The sequence below is a fragment of the Rhineura floridana genome, chromosome 11 (assembly GCF_030035675.1).
Source record: "Rhineura floridana isolate rRhiFlo1 chromosome 11, rRhiFlo1.hap2, whole genome shotgun sequence".
NCBI classification, from domain to species: domain Eukaryota; kingdom Metazoa; phylum Chordata; class Lepidosauria; order Squamata; family Rhineuridae; genus Rhineura; species Rhineura floridana.
In genome coordinates this window covers 39,006,191-39,023,186 of record NC_084490.1, presented here as the reverse complement: position 1 = coordinate 39,023,186, position 16,996 = coordinate 39,006,191, and the positions used below count along the sequence as shown (strand labels likewise).

The 16,996-nt window shown below is 46.7% G+C and overlaps 2 protein-coding genes across 6 annotated transcripts in view; one reads left to right on the top strand and one right to left on the bottom strand.

Moving 5' to 3' along the window:
- Window positions 1–3,453, bottom strand: part of SYT3 (synaptotagmin 3) — a 46,485-nt gene extending 43,032 nt beyond the window's left edge. For all 5 annotated transcript variants that reach the window (XM_061589769.1, XM_061589770.1, XM_061589766.1 and 2 more), the window contains exon 1: window positions 2,881–3,453. The gene's annotated coding sequence lies outside the window, so the exon portion shown is untranslated. The remainder of the gene's footprint in view (window positions 1–2,880) is intronic.
- C11H19orf81 (chromosome 11 C19orf81 homolog) overlaps window positions 2,894–16,996 on the top strand; it is a 36,263-nt gene continuing 22,160 nt past the window's right edge. Inside the window, exon 1 of the mRNA XM_061592100.1 lies at window positions 2,894–2,994. Coding sequence (XP_061448084.1) covers window positions 2,894–2,994 — 101 coding nt within the window. The remainder of the gene's footprint in view (window positions 2,995–16,996) is intronic.

The following is a 16,996-nucleotide window of genomic DNA, read 5'->3' as shown; positions in this document are numbered from 1 at the left end:
ATATAAAAAAAATCTGGTGCACTTTGTGTACAAAATTAAAAATATATTAATGTATTTTAAACTATGAATAAAAATAAACTATAGAAAACTATTACTTACCCTATACAAATGGGTTTCTTCTCATTTTTAAAATATATTTTCATAATATTTGAGGCACACCTAGCCAACTCTTAGGGCGCACCAGTGTGCCTGGGCGCACCGTTTGAGAATCACTGGCCTAGGGGGTTAAGTGAGGGCTCTGAGGCCAATGTTCACAAGCAGGGTAATTATTTTATTTATTTATTTATTTAAAATATTTCTATCCTGCCCTTCTGCCCTGTAATAGGGCACTCAAGGCGGATTACAAAAATAAAATCAAACACGTACATAATAAAATTATAAACAATAAAATCACAAAAATATTAAAATACAGTTAAAATACATAAAATACAATACACACACATATACATATATATAAGGAGTGGTAATGAAAAGTCTGAAGCAGAGGTGGGAAACCTGTGTCCTTCCAGATATTGTTGGACTCCAGCTCCCATCATCCCTGGCCATTGGCCATGCCAGTTGGGGTTGATGGGAGCTATAGTCCATCAGCATCTGGAGGGCCACAGGTTCCCCATCCCTTGTCTAAAGTAAATATTCTGAGGTCAACAGTTAAAGATGGTGTGAGGAAAGTTATCCTTTAAACTACGGGTGGGGAACCTGCGGCCATCCAGATGTTAGGGCTCCAATTATTATCAGCTGAAGAGAGCGTGGCCAATGGCCAGGGATAATGAGAGGTGAAGTCCCAGTTACATCTGGAGGGCCACAGGTTCCCTATCCCTGTGTTAGAACACATCCCGGACTTTCCTCAAAAGAGCACATGATGCAGTTCACACGCATAGACATACAAAGGACACACAAAGGAGAACTTGGTAAAAACCACAATGGTTCACAAGACAAATATTACGGGTGCAGTTACTTTTGTTTAACACATTACGAATTCCCCACATGGATATTGCTTTCACACAGAATCGGGATGGAGAGCCTCTGACCTTCTGATATTGTTGGACTACAACTCCCATAATCCCTGATCGTTAGTGGCTGGGGCTGATGGGAGATGGAGTCTGGCAACATCTAGAGGGTCAGTGTCCCCAGCTCAGATATGGAAAGATTTACTTACCCTGTATACACACCTGTATGCATGATAAACACGAGTCTATTAGGCCCTGTACAGGCACCACTGTGACCTATACACATGGCAAAACAGACACATGTCCATCACATGGTTGCATTCCACAGGTTCCTACACAAAATATGATGGAAATCTGTCACGTGTGAAATTTTATTTAATGACCCTCACCCCCCAGTACTCATGCTTTGAATGAGAGGATCCCAATCTCCCATGCACATTTTCCTCATTCAAGCACACTGACACTCATGTGTCACATGCGCACGCGTTAACTTCTCACATCTCTGGGTGTGAGTTGTGATGCTGTAGCACACACACACATGCACAGGGTGTTACTAGCATCCTATTTATTACACACAGAAAAACAGCTGCTCTGTCGCACTCACACTCTTGGTGCGTACACAAACCAAGGGCAAGCAATGATAGTGTTACACACACTCTTCCGCAGGAAGATTGTTGATACACAAGTTCACGCGCAATGCGTGTGCGAGGCGAGGGAAGGGAACAGCACTCTTACAAGCATGCATGCACACCAACATTCCAAGCACACTTTTGTGCCCTTTCTACAAATCCCTCTGCCTCATCTTTGCATGCACGCATACACACATGTACACTCCCTCCTTGAGATATACAGGGTGCATCTCCTTATCAGGCTGCCCTCACTGCCCTCTTTTGCTACAAGGGACACGGCCTTCACTGACCTTCCTCCCTGCCTCGCACCCCTTCTCCTTCCCACCCCAAGCCTTTCGCCGCTTTGCACGCGCGGTGCCTCCTCCGCACCCCCCCCTTCCTCTGCACGCTCACTGGCACACACAGGAGACCAGCTCTGGCTGCTAGAGGCTCCCCTAATCACATTAGCAGCATGTTGGCACAACAGCCGCCCCGGGGAGGCTGGCCCATTGTCTGTGCCCTGACAGAGCCGAGCCCTACCAACCGCCTCCTAATTACACCCTTGCCAGGCGGGGTGTGTGCACGGTGCGCGCGCGCGCGCAGGCGGAGGAGGCCCCATGCAGTTAGATGTGCTGCCCCCGGAGCCCGCCCCCATCGCCGAGCACCAGCAGGGGCCCAGCACTGGGACGGCGTCTGGTCTGGATGGATGCAGTTGCAGCAGCAAATCTCCACTCCTGCCCCTCCCTACCCCCCCCCAAGAAGCAAAGCATTGTATACGGCCCCAGCCCCTCTATTCTGCTGCACCCCAGACACTTCCCCCCTCTCTCGTTCCCGCCTTCTTCATCTCTTCCACTTCCCCAGAAAAACCTCCCACCCATTTCATCTGACTCCCCCCACCTGTGCCTTCCCCCCACAGACTGCAGCCCACCCCCAGTTTTTCTAGCTGCACCCCCTCCATCAAATGCCCTCCCCTCTGCGGACCCAGCACCTCCCCCTCCTCCCTCTCGCCTTCCACCTGCATGCCTTCACAGCTCCCCAGTACCCCTTCCCCAAGTGCACCCCCTTTTCCCTCCCCAGACCACCGCTTCTCCTCTCTCCCTCTACCCAGCCAACCTGTCTTCCCCTTTCCCCTCCCGCACATTTTCCTTTGAGCCCTATGGATAGCCCTCCCCCCTGAAATCCCCGTCCTCTCGGTGCACCCCATATTTTCTTCTCCCACTTCCACCGATGGGGAAACCACCAGCCTCGACCGCATCGCCCAGCCCCGTGCCCTGCTCCCACGGGAGGAGCTGTAGCGGTGCCAGTTCGGAGTCCCCTTTCCCTACCTGGAGGACGGAGATGCCGGACGGAGTAGCCGGTACTGCGCGAAGGGCGGGCAGGCGGGCGCCCAAGTTGAGCTCCACGATCGCCGCCTTCCTCGCCCGGCTCGGCGGGAGCTGGTGCGGCTGGCCGAAGCAAAGCCGCTAGAGGACGCCCGTTCTGGAAATAGACGGAGGAAGGAGGAGGAGATGAAAGCCGGGGGGGGGGGGCGGAGACAGCTGCGGCAGCCCTTTAACCCAAACCGAGGTCGGTCAGGGAGCCGCGGAATAACTGGGGCGGGGGAGGAAAAGTAGGATTTCCCGTTTGGAGGTTGCCGGCAAGGCTGAAAGGGAGGGGCTCGGCGAGAGGCTCATTCATTAGAGACGGAGACGCCGTATATACAGTCTGTGCCTCGGCGGTGTGCATGGCCTAGGGTGCGTGCGCGCGCACGCCCAACAAGGGTCTTGCTGTGCATTTTCTGGATTCGGCGGAGAGGGGCGGGATGTGGGCAGCCCTCGGTTTTGCAAAGGCGCCCGGAGATGCTGGGTGGGCAGGGAAGGAGGAACGTGGGCGGTGGGCGCGCGTTACTAGGAAGAGGAATCGGATGGGCGGGGACGTGGGGGCGGTGTCTAGCAAGGTATAAGGTGCTCTGAGGGTTGCCAGCTTCCCCAAAGGTCCCTGCAGCTGTATCCCTAGATCTGGCGGAGGAATGAGCAGGGCCCGGATAAGCTTCCCCTGCTGATTTTTATTTTATTGCTATGAAATGCATAAGAAAGAACAGGCCAAGCGGGTTCCCCGCCCCTTTCCTCCCAGCTGGCTAGTTTGCACCCAGTGAACTCTAGGAAATGTCTGCACATTTGGGAAAGGGGACCTTTTTTTCCTCCTGTGTTTTGCCTCTTGGGTTTTTTAACAGGCAACTCCCTGGGCAGGAATTTAGAGGCTGAGGCTTTTCCTGCTGTCAGGTGATGGGAAGAAGCTTCATATACTTAGTTTCTACATACATGCCACTCTTCAAGGAATTAGTGGTGCCTAATGAGATCCAGTGTGGTGTAGTGGTTAAGGTGTTGGACTATGACCTGGGAAGGGTTCGAATCCCCACATAGCCATGAAGCTCACTGGGTGACCTTGGGCCAGTCACTGCCTCTCAGCCTCATGAAAACCCTATTCATAGGGTCGCTATAAGTCGGAATCGACTTGAAGGCAGTACATTTACATTTAGAGAGGTGAAGACCAAAAAACCCCCCCGGAATAATAATAATATTGGTGCCAGGGGAGAGTCAAGGGGCCAGAAGGACAAACATCTCTCTCTCACACACACACAAGTATCTCACCCCATCTTTGCCCCATTTTTGACTGGTGTGGTTGCATGCAGCAAAGACTCTTTCCTCATAGTGAATTATAGCGGAATCATAAACTTGAAATTAAAACCAGGCTACAGTCCTAAGCATGCTTCCTTGGAAAGTTAACTCTGTCAAAATCAATAGGACTTAGATGTAGATGTACTGCCCTCAAGTCGATTCTGACTTATGGCGACCCTATAAATAGGGCTTTCATGAGGCTGAGAGGCAGTGACTGGCCCAAGGTCACCCAGTGAGCTTCATGGCTATGTGAGGATTCGAACTCTGGTCTCCCAGGTCATAGTCCAACACCTTAACCACTACACCACACTGGCTCTCTCCAATAGGACTTACTTCAGAGAAAATATGTGAGCAGAACAGAATAAGAGTGAAATATAGCTGTCATTTCTCATTCAGAAAACTAACCCGTGGGGCAAAAGCTGCCCCACCAGAAATTCACTTTGCTCCTTATGTGCTTCCCCTCCCCCATATGTATATATGTTTGCCTAGGTATATATGTGGGTGGCAGGCCTCCTGAACCTTGAAGAGTTATGTAGAAAAGGGGGTTTCAGCATATCTTTCCTGGCATGCAAAACATACAATCTTTTGGGCATCATGTGCCAGGGGTAGGTGGGGCCAGAGGCAGAGCAAGGGATGTTACTGTGTGGCTCTTCCAGACTGTCTGTCTGTTGAGCATTCATCCTGATTTGTTTGCAGAGAGATCCCGTTGCATCAAAGCAAGTGTTCTCCCATACTTTTCCAGTGCATTTTCCCATCATTTTCTCAGTTGCAAAGAAGTCTGAGCTTTGGACCGAAACGGGTTTGTTGTTCAAGATCTTCCCATCAACTATAATTGTGCAACTTCAATTTGCCGGTATGTGAGTGAATCTCACCAGAAAATAGTGACAGTCTGCCCTGTTGTCCAATAGGCTACATTCCAGCCATGCAAAAGACCTCTCTTCCTACACCCACAACTCTCACTCACTGCAAGAGACATGATCATAGTTCAAGGAGACCAAACAGTTCAGGGAAGGGTGTGGAGCAGGGCTTCTGAGGGTGTGATCTGAGGGGGCGCATGGGCTGGGGAGAGTCCCAAGGGCCAGATTCAGAGGCCTAGAGGGCCACATTCGACCCCTGAGCTTGAGGTTCCCCCTCCCTGGTATATATGCTACTTGGTGCTGTTTTCATTGGCTACAGCAGAGGTAGCCAATGTGGCACCATCCAGATGTTGTTGGATTCCAATTCCCATCAGCCCCAGCTACCATGGCCTGCAGATGTTGTTGGACTACAGTTTCTGTCTTCCCCATTCACTGTAATGGACCAGCCCCCCTACTGGATGCACTTCTCTGATTGCATGGCTAGAGTGTTTGCTTTGGCAAAAGGTGAAGGTAGAGATTAGTCTGGTGGGAGGTGGTGGGGATGTAGCCACAGAGGGTCTGTCGTCTCCCCTCAGAGAGATTCAAGTTCCCATTCCTGGATTTTCAGCTTTCTTTCTTTAAGAAAACTCTCTTATTCTCATTGTCTCTAGCCCTTACACTTGTATAGAGATACAAGGAAAAGGGAGCAGGTGGGCTGAGGATTTGGCCCAAACTTCTTGTTAAAAAAACAAATCTGCACTCATCATTCTGGGTTCTGGCCAATGTGCAAAAAGGTACTTGGACAACTGACAAGCACTTGGCCACTTACGCCCCCCCCTTTTATAATTAAATTATATTGTATCAATATGTGCCACAATTAAATAACAAAACAGTGGTTGTCAAACTCTTTCACCCCACAGACCATTTGAAAATTGTTGAGGGTCTTGGAGGACCACTTAATGATTTTTCTGCCTGTTGGAGCAATTGTAACGTGCTGTGCTAAGTGCTATATGGTTTTTGTAATTGCATTTTTATCGCTTTCTGGATTTCTTATATATTGTATTTTATTGTATTACCATTTGAATTCCATAAAGTTCATGTTGTAATGCAATAAATATTTAAATACCATTAAAATATGCAACATCTAATATCTTCAACCACAAATCCACAGGCACACTGTGGACCACCTGAATGAAGCTTATGGACCACTAGTGTTCTGCGGAACAGTTTGGGAACCCCTCACTTAAAACATGGAGCTCCCTACATTTCAGATTCTAGATGTTTTACTTTGATTCTCTCCTGCCCTTCCAGTGTGTCTTTCAGTCCCCTACCTCAAATGTCTGGTTTCAGGCTTAGAGAAGGCAGAAGGGAAGGTATTGCCGAACAAGCTGTCCCAGTAGCCCAACTTTAGTAGGAAGTGTATCTCTGCAACCAGATAAAAGTATGACCCCTGCCCCCAGAAATGGCTGCACTGTGGTTCCTTCTAGCTGGGAAAATGGGGTCCTTACAGAATTAAAATTGTACATCAACAAAAGCTGGATTCTGCAACCTGTGTGACATTTAAACATTTAGTATATTTGCATAATTTTTCTTCATAATTTTGCATTAAAAACCATTTTGTACAATCTGCAAGTTATGAGTCTTTGCAGGATACTGAGGAGAGTTGAAAATCTTATTCATTCAAACATTTCCTTTGAAATGCTTCTGCAATTTCAAAAGTATTGCCTATGCACTTTCAAGCCCATCTTTGCATTCAAAAGGGCTAGAAACTTCCTTAAAACAAAAAAAGCGAAGAACAGTGGATATTACTTCTAGCATTTTTCTTGTGTTGCCAAGAATGTCAACATACATGTAGCCCTTCTTTATAGATCAGGCCAGGATTACTACAAGCGACCCGATTTTTGTGTGTGTTTTATAGAAATATATGTGCTGTGCGGGCACCACATGCTCCTGTTTTATGGTGCATTGAGAAACCACCTGGGTGTCCTTGCACCATGGAATAAACTACTGTTAGCATTTCACAGTAGGGAAGTGTTCTCATTTGCATTCTGGGAATGGGTAAAGAGACGACAAATGGGGACACAGTATCTGCACACACAAAACTATAGACTACTGGGGGCAAGGGAAACAGCTTTTTCCTGTGCACACAGAGTACAAGGATCCTGTGATGCACATGCCTTTTGTGTATACCCACTAGGGACTGCCAGTTCTTGATTGTGCACTGTCAGAAATGACTGTAATTGCTTTGTGTGTGCATGCATTATTTTCAATGCACATCCACCCACAGACACAGAATGTTTCACAGTTGTGCTCATACTATGCACATAAATGCATGTGCATGCAGGTACATACATGCACACGCACAAATCTGTCCTTTGGATGTCCATGCCTGCAGCTCACACATAGTGCATTAATTCTTACATACATACATTGGTCACACCCAAAACATCTGCGAGCATCCTTGTTAGATATACCTGCAAAAGCAAGTCTAGGTATCTTGCATGCACACAAGCTTTACACACAGACAGTACCATATACCACACATTGCATCACATATTTATATATGTTGTTTATAGTTGTTAGTCTTCCCATAATGTACATTCTCGTAGCTTACACTTATACCTTGTTATCCTTTCTTGGCCCATTCCTCCTCTTCCTCTAGTTTTATCCCCTTCCCTTTAAAAATTAGATTGTAAGCTCATTGGGGCAGAAACGTATTTCATTTATTTATTTTGTTGCATTTATATACCGCCCATAGCAAGTAGCTCTCAGGGCGGTAAACAGCATAGAATAAAATACATACATCATAATAATTGTAGTTGTATTGTAGTTGTTTTTAACTGATCTTGCTCTACGAAGTCCCATGCGCGTTGCTGGTGCTCTAGAAATAATGAATGGCTGAGCCAAGTGACGGCGAGGGTCTAATTTGCACATTCCGCTTTCTCTTTATAAGTGTATTGGCTTCTTTGTCAGTTTGCTTGTAACAGAACTCGGGGGATCATTGAGATCCCAGAACGAAATGTAATATACATGTGAGGGGTAATCTCTGTTTCAAGTGTGCATACTAATGAGACCCCCCTCACTAATTTTTAAAGCCGGTAGGAAAATACAGACTAGAATCTAGTGCAGTGTCTCCTCTGAACACTGAGGCACTGGAATAAAAGTTGGTGTGTACATTAAGAACACTGTGGTCCATGTATCCATTTGCCAGGCAGCCAGGAAAACTGCAAATGCTGCAATGCAATATCCAACCTGAAATGCTGAGAGATCATTGTATGTTTATACATTTTATTACCTGGTTTGAAGTTTGGTCATGTGAATTCATTTTTAAAGTATTTATGTAGGGGAAAAAAGATTATATTGTCATGCAGTCTCGGTTGTGAAAACTGTGATGAAGGTTGGTGTGCCTGTCCAGGATACCATTCTACTTTTGAAGTTCAAACCACAGCTCTTAACCTTCCCAAGCACTTTTTTTTTACTCATAATACCTTGTAATTATCTTTTCTATGTATATACATTCTCGCAATTAACTAGTTTCAACACTGGAATTTGGAAGATGAAAGTTTTGTGACCATTCTGATTTGAATGTGCATTCTGCAGCTTGGGAACCTCACTTTCCAAAATGAGGTTTCAGCTTGGTTTCTGTATGTGGTACACCCATCATTTGCTCACGTATGCTCTCACAGCCGCACATCACATACATTCCCCTAATTTCTCAGTATGCCCAGGCTCACCAGAGATGTCTCGTCTTGCTCATGCATGCCCTGTCTAACATGAAGCAGGGTAGCTGGGAAAGCAGACACAGTGAAAAACACACATCTTCACAAGCTGTTCTTCTGCGTGCATGCATGTGCCATTTCTGAAATATAGCTGAGTACACACCATATATTTAAAGCACATGACTTCCCCCAAAGAACCCTGGGAACTGTAGTTTGATAAGGGTGCTGGGAATTGTAGCTCAGTGAGGTATAAACTACAGTTCCCAAGAATCTTGAGGAAGACATGCACTTTAAATATACAGTGTGTATGCAGCCTAAGAAGAGCCAGGGCATGAGCCTGCTTAGATGTTGCTCTTTCTGGTGTTCCTAAACCCCGATTATGAGGCTGGTTGTGGTTACTTTGTCAGGAATGGAAAACATTCTGTGCATGCTCAGAGGACCTGATGCCTGCTGAATACCAATAAGGGAAGGCTACTTTCATGGCTGAGTGAATTTCATCTCCCCGGTCCTACTCTTTTGCTTCAGAGAATTTTGGTGGAAAACTGCTGCCTGGTATTGCGCCAGTGAAGAACAAGGATGAAGGCTGAAAATGCTCCCTCAATAATCCTGGTTCCTTAAGGACACACTGGCTCTCAATCTGCTTAAAGTGACACAAGAATCCCTTATTGGATTCACACCAATCCTGTGCAAGTTGATTTGGTGCTCTTGCACAACCAATGCGCTTCCCCCAAAAGATCAGACTTTTTGTCCTAAGAAAAGTGATGGGAAAATGCACTGGGAAGTGTGGGCTAAGACATGATGCAATGCCATCTAACCTCCCTGCCAAGAAATCAGAATAAATGCTTAATAAATAGCCAATGTCATCTAACCTCTTAGCAAAGAAAATAAGGTGAATGCTCAAAAAACAGGGTCATTTGGAAGTGCCTAAACAGGATTGTTTTAAGGTTGGCTTTGACAATGGAGTCCTTTGACCGCTCACATGATACAAACATTAATAAAGGTTATAATTATGGTTTTCAAAAGTGTGCAGAGGTTGAGAGACTCGCCTATTTGTATGCCTGCATGCATTTTGAAGACCTGCCCTTGAGAATATGCAAGTTGGGTATACATGCATCAGTGCTCAATGACCATGAATATGTATGTATACTATTCCAGGCATGAGATTGCATAGAACCGTTATGTCAGGAAAGGAGAGGGCAGCTCTTGGGCTACAGAGACAGACAGACAGGCACCTGCCTGGCACTGTCCCTCACTGTCATGTTGCTGCCTGGCACCATGTCAGCGCATCATAGGCTAATCCTGGCTGACAACCAGGCCTGCCGGGTGTCGCTCTCACAGGAAAGAGCAATTACTCAAGAACAAGCAGGGAAACTCCAAGAGGAGGAAAGGGGCGGCTCAATTTGACATCTTCAGATGATTGCAGGTAGCAAAGGTGTTTTGAGTATCGTGCTGCTAAATCACAGGTGGGGAGCCTGTGGCCCTCCATGTGTTGCTGGACACCATCCTCCCATCATCCTTGACCATCAGGGGATGATGGGAGCTGGAGTCCAAAAGTCTGGAGAGCTACAGGCTCCCCACTCCTGCTTGAAATGACCTCCATTCCAGGCTTCCACCCCTTTCCGCTTTCACCTATTAGATCAGGCCTGGGAACCCGTGGCCCTCTGCCAGTTGTACGCCAACCCCTATCAGCCCCAGCTAGCATAGCTGTTGGCCGGGGAAGATGGGAGTTGGCGTCCAACAGCATCTACAGGGCCTCAAGTTCCCCAAGCCCTGCACTATCTTTCCCAGGAAAAGCAGGCATTCTGACCTCTTTCTCTGCCTTCTGCCTATTAAAACCCTTCCCCCAGTCCTCCAACTCATCCCCCTTGATGATATCCCTTAGATTGCATTCCTTTCAAAGAGAAAACTCAGGTGTCCCAATTCTCTCATTTCCCCCTCCCCGCTTCTCTGATGTATAGCAATCCATAAATCTCCTTCCCGCTGAGAACATGAAATTCTGTGTTTCTAGCTCTCTCTCCCTTCCAGCAGCATGCAATAACTCATTCGCTGCTCTCAGAGAAGCCAGAACTCCTGGCTGCCCCCACCCAGCCTTGAGGCCAGAACCCATGCTTGGGAGAATGAAGAATGAAAGGGGTTGGGGCACAAATATGGACCATGATTTCCATGGCAACTGTATCCATGGCAATGGGCCAACCAGTCAGTCACTTCCCTTCCACATCTGGCAGCTCAGGCTGATGAGGTGGGGGAAGACTAAAAGGGAAGGCTGTTAGCTTTTACCCCATCTGTAATGGGGAGGAGAATGCTCTTCCTCAAATGATCCACACCAGACATCAAGAAACAGCTGAAGAGGTGGCCAATAGGTCAGTGGTAGAGCACATGCTTTGCATACAGAAGGCTCTGGGTTCAGTTCCTGGCATCTCCATTTTTAAACAATGATCTTGGGCAGCAAGGCTGAGGTTGACCATGGTGAACCAGAGCCAGTCAGTGTAAACAAAAAACTGGGTTTAGTGGGCTAATGGTCTGAGTCTATATAAGGCAGCTTCATATAGTTACACTTATCCCAGTTCTCTGAGCAGTGAGAAGTTCCAAGGATGTAGCACTAATCCAAGTTTGCTTTGGGGGGAGGCAGAGCTTGGAAAAGTTACTTTTTTTGAACTACAACTCCCATCAGCCCCAGCCAGCATGGCCACTGGATTGGGCTGATGGGAGCTGTAGTTCAAAAAAGTAACTTTTCCAAGCTCTGGGGGGAGGTCACAGGAAGCTTTTTGCTATTTTGTAATCTTTTTGTTTATTTACAAATATACAGGTTGAGCATAGGAGAAGGCTCAGCTTAAGCACTTTAATAAATGGCCAAAATCCACGGTACCCATGGAAGAGACAGCCAGTGGTACCTTAAGATGTTGCCAGCTTTTCAGGGTGCAAAGCACAGCTGTCTAACTCAAGAACTCAATCTTCTTTTGTTTCCTTTCATAGGCAGTCTAGATGAGGGGTGGGTAGAAACTAGATTGGGATCTACTGGTAGACCTCTGGTGATCTGCAGGGGTTTCTGACTCCCAATTGTTTTAACAATAGCAACAACACACTGGATGCTTTGTGGTGTTATTTATTGATACTGTTGTAGTTTTTTAAATTATTATTATGTTCTGAATTGTTTTTATTATATTGTTTTGTTCTTGCTGTGTCAGTGACTTTGAGGTCACCTGGTGATGAAAAGCGGCATACAAATATACTAAATAAATAAGTAAATGTCCCAAAATGTCACTTATTACCTTTACTTTCAATATTTACAGGCCCTAGCTCGGTACATCAGGAGCTGATACTCTCTGCATGTTGTTATGTGCATAGCCATTGCTGGGGGTTGGAAGACCTCTTCTGAATTTTCTGTCAGTAGTTTGTTCAATGGTATCTGCTGTTTCAGAAAAATTAACCCATAATATAAAATTAAGGGAGGGTTTAGCGAAACCAGATGCATTTCATGCTGACTGGTGATGTCAGGGCCCAGCTGGGTGAATCCTTGTCGGGGGAATCCTGGGTCAGGCTCCATGTGGGGATGAGGAGCCAGGGTCCTGTGACAAGGCCAAGAAAGGGCCATCTGCACCCAGGGCAAGTTTGGCCTGTGACACCAAGGCTGAACGGGTTCCAAGCCCAAGGGAAAGGTATTGCCTCAAATGCCAGCTGGAGAACTGGCCCATCCAGAAGAGTGTCCAACTGCAAGCCCAGGTTGTTCGGGAGTAAAGGTCTGGCTGCAGACAATAAAAACAGCAACAACAAAATTTCCTTCACCTAAATTAGGCTGCTGAAATTTTTAAAAAAGCTAATCAGGAGTGGACTTTCATGCAAATTGGCTATGAGCTCAGTTCATTTCTGGTAGTGAAAACAAATTCCTAGGCTCAGAGGCACCCTGTCCTTTCATTCCATCTTTATGGTTTTTTGTGTGGTTGGTCCATGTTGGGGTTCTAGGAAAAAACAAGGGAGATCCAACAAACCTGAAATTTGTCCATCTCTGGCCTAGATTACAACATCTTCAGCCAGGAGAGGATGTAACAAGTATCCTCCTTTCAGATATTTGCTGGCTTGCTATTGACAACAATCAGCCAGTCTATTTACTTCCCATGGCAACATATCATCTCTACTTTACCTGGCAAAAACCCAAGTCATGGAATCGTAATGGAATCATAAAATCACTAAGTTGGAAGTATTGGTGGCCACTTGTGCATTACCAAACAAGAGAGGATTTTTTTTGCATATTTGTGTATGCCAATTTTTTGTATATGTGCAGATTTAGAAATAATTATCATTATTTAAATAGAAATACATTCCATAGCGGAGATGCCTCTGATGACGTTTGCTCAGTCTGTTGTCCAGATGCTAACAGAGAAGTCCAAGGTCCCTGTTTCCTCAGGACTTGGGACTGGATAGTACTTCAAATAGAGGATTGTTCTCTGACATCCCTTCAAATGGAGGACTGACCTCTGTCAAGTAGAACACATTGTCACTCTTATTAGAAAGGACTTTGGAGGTCATCCAGTCCAAACCCCCTAAGTGTACAACAATAGATTAATCTTTCTACCTTGTCAAACTGAGACATCAGGGGGTGAGGTGAGGTAATTAAAGCTTGTGTTGTCAGTCTTGGATCTGAGGAGAACAAGGTTCAAAGCCCTACATGGCCATGATACTCACTGGATGACCTGGAGTCAGTCACTATATCTCATGGCTGAGCAATGGAGGCTGGTGGTGCTGATGTCAGTGGGGCAGTGAATCCACTCTGAGTTTTAGTCCAAACTTTCAAGGAGCTGTCCAAGGTGCAAAGCAACCCCTACAGCCTCCGACTCCATGTCCAGATTACTGCTAGATTCAGGGGTCATGACACCTCTGGACTATATTGAGTAGCAATGGCTCTCTAGGGTTCCAGATGAGCTTTTCTCAGCTCTACACTGAGATGCTGGGAATTGAACTTGGAGCCTTCTGCATGCAAAGTATGTGCTCTACAACTGAGCGACATGATCCCTTGCGGTGTTACAAGGGTGACTGGGGCACAGTTCTGAGAGTCTTAAATATGACCATTGGAGGCAGGACTGGACACCCATCCTCCCATCCGTTCTCACTGTGAATGAGTGCAGTGATTGTTGATGGAGATGCCTTTCCCTCATTGATGGGGTGGCTGATGCAGGGGGCACTCCTACACAGTTCTGTGGTCTCTTTCTGCCCTTTCAGATGTGGCAGCCATTTTGTTTTGTGCCATGCCCTCACAGCAGCCATTTTGCAAATAGTGCCCATGGCACATCCTCAGAATTACAAATATACCCACTCACCCATTGGCAACCCCTGCTCTAGATGTAATCCAGGGGAACTGGTTCCAACTGTCAGGCCAGATCCTGCCTTTCCCCTACAATCCACAGGTCATTATTATTTTATTATTATTTATTAAATTTATATCCCACCCTTCCTCCCGGTAGGAGCCCAGGGTGGCAAACAAAAACAATCTAAAAATACAAAAACAGGCTTTAAAATATATTTAAACAAACCATATTTAAAAACATATTAAAACAAAACATCTTAAAAAACATTTTTTTAAAAAAGCTTTAATTAAAAACATGATGATGTCAGGTAGCAACTTTAAAGGAGCTTGCCTGTCAAGTCCAACTGCAAGCAGTTCAATACGAACAGCTTGGAAACGCACTTCAAAGGTGTTGTCTCCCAGCATTTATCAGCTGATTGGTGCCCAGAGACATTGCCTTTAAAGTCCTTTTGCAAGTAGTTTGCACTGAAACCACTTGCAAAGGGGCTTCAAAGGCAATGTGTTTCAGCATCAATCAGCTGATGGGTGCTGAGAGAAGTGGTTTTAATAGAAACCTCTTGCAGTCAGACTTCAGAGTGATGGCAGCCTTTAACTGCCTCACACCTAACATCAGGATTGGGACAGGTGGGCGTGGGTTTGGGGGAAATGGCCTCATGGGCCAAATTAGGATCCCTGCCAGCAGTGCCAGCTGGCGGCTGCATGTCACTGGGGCAGTGGAAGGGTTTGGCCAGAAATTTCAAGGAGCTGTCCAAGGTGCTGAACCTATTGTGGGAATGGGTTTCAGCACCTTGGACAGCTCCTTGAAAGTTTGAACTAAAACCAGGAGTGAATTCCACTGCCACAATGACATGGAGCCACCAGCTGCCACCACTTTGAATTCCCTTTGCAAGTGGTTTCCATACAAACCATTTGCAGACAGAGCTTAAAGTGACAGCAGCTTTTAATTTCCTCACACCTGATATCGAGATTGGGACAGGTGGGCATGGGTTTGGGGAACATGTCCTTATGGGCCAAATTTGGACCCCTGGTGACCCTAATTAGGCCCATGCGTGGGAGGTCCCCCACCTTTAATCTAACCAGACGGTTGACAGCAATTTATGGAGGGAGGGGAGGCCAAATTTGGGGTTGGGAAAGAACGCGAATGGGGAATGGTGGTTGTCCTGATAAGGGGGTAATGGTGGAGGGAATAAGGATGAGGAAGTTTTGGGAAGGGGTCTTTGACCTGGAAAGGGGTTACTGGAGGGAGGAAGATGCCTTGAGGGGAATTAAAATAGTGGGGGTGGGGAAGCTATGACTGGAAGCTGAATGGAGACCAGGGATGGGATTCCTAAGAGGAATATTTGGGGTGGGGGTGTTTTTTGATCAGGAAAGTGGGGCGGGGGAGATGTCCTGAGAGGAATAATTATGGGGAATTGATACAGGGGTCGTTAGTGGGTTTATGACTGGAAGCTGGAAGAGCAATCTTTTTTGGGGGGGAGATGTTCTGAGAAGAATAATGAAGGCTGTCATGAGAAAAGTATTGGGGGATGTCATTGTTTTTATTGATGTATTTTTATATTTGTGTTTATTTTTTGTAAGCCGCCTTGAGGGCCTTTTGGCCAAAAGGCGGGGTAGAAACAAACAATAAGAATAAGAAGTGATCATGCCGTTGTTCCTTTACTTGTCCAGCTTTGCAAAGATCCTCACCTTTTTTTGCAGCGCAGGAAGGCTAACCAAAGCGGGCTGAGCAGTGGCCAGAGCACATGCAGGCTGTACAGAGAGAAACAGCTGCACCATTTATTTTGCTGTGTGGGGCATCTCTGCAGACATCCACAAAGGCCACCCTTGCCCGGCACTGATTTTGATCTGCAAGTTGGCTCCAAAACATTGGGGGAGAAAATGAGAAGTTGGCAGCGTGGAAAAAATCCGGTTCCAGGAAATAATACTTTATCAGTAGGAAAGCTGTTGCTTGCTAGAGGATGAAAGGAGCAGCTCCATCTCAGTGGGAGTCTCTGATCCATGCAGGGGAAGCATTCAGTGCTTCAACTCAGCTGTCCTGTCCGTGATGAAAAATGGCTCTAACTCTGCTGGTGACAGCATCACACCTCCCTTCTTGGGCTCTTTTTGTAGTTCTGGAGGAAGCGCAGCTCGATTCTGCTAATGTCAGGTTTCCAAAAGACTCTCTTGCCCCAGAACTTGGGCTACAACCAAGATCTCTAGCTGCCATCCACAGACTAGAGAAATGTGTCTCCCTTTTCCTTGCTCATTGTACCAGAACCCCAATAAAGCTGACTGGCAAAATATTCAGGACAGACTCCACTGCAGAATGCACAATGAACATATGGAACATGTACTGCCGCAGGATGTGGTGGAAGGCAGCCATTAGCTTTGATGGCTTTTACAAAGGATTTGTGGAGGGCTGTAATCAACAGCTATTAGATGTGATGGCTAATCTAATGGAACATTCATGCATGGTGACAACTCTATACAGGGCCAGCTCTATCATTAGGCAGAGTAAGTCAACTGCCTCAGTTGGCAGATGCTGGGGCGGGGACAGGCAAGGAGTTGCAGCGACGTTTTGCAGGACAGAGCTGTGTGTGCCATGTGGCCTGTCCTCTTCCCTTTAAGCTACTCTACTGTCTTCAGATGCAGTGGGGGATGCTGTCCCATTGCAGTTGTTGAAGTCCAATTCGTCTGCCAGTCGAGTCATATGTAGAATGGGGGGGCATCTTATCCTTCTCAGGCAGTAGAGTGTCTTGGGGTGGTCATGCCCCTCTGTTCCAGGGGTGGGAAAACTCAGGCCTGGTGGCCAAATATGGCCCACCAGCCCTCTCTGCTGGCCCTTGGGACTATCTCCAGGCCATCCTGCCTCCCAGCCACATCCTCTATCCCCAGGCCACACAACCCTCCCGCCTTGCTTCGCACCCTCCTCGAGTGTTTTTCCTGGCTGC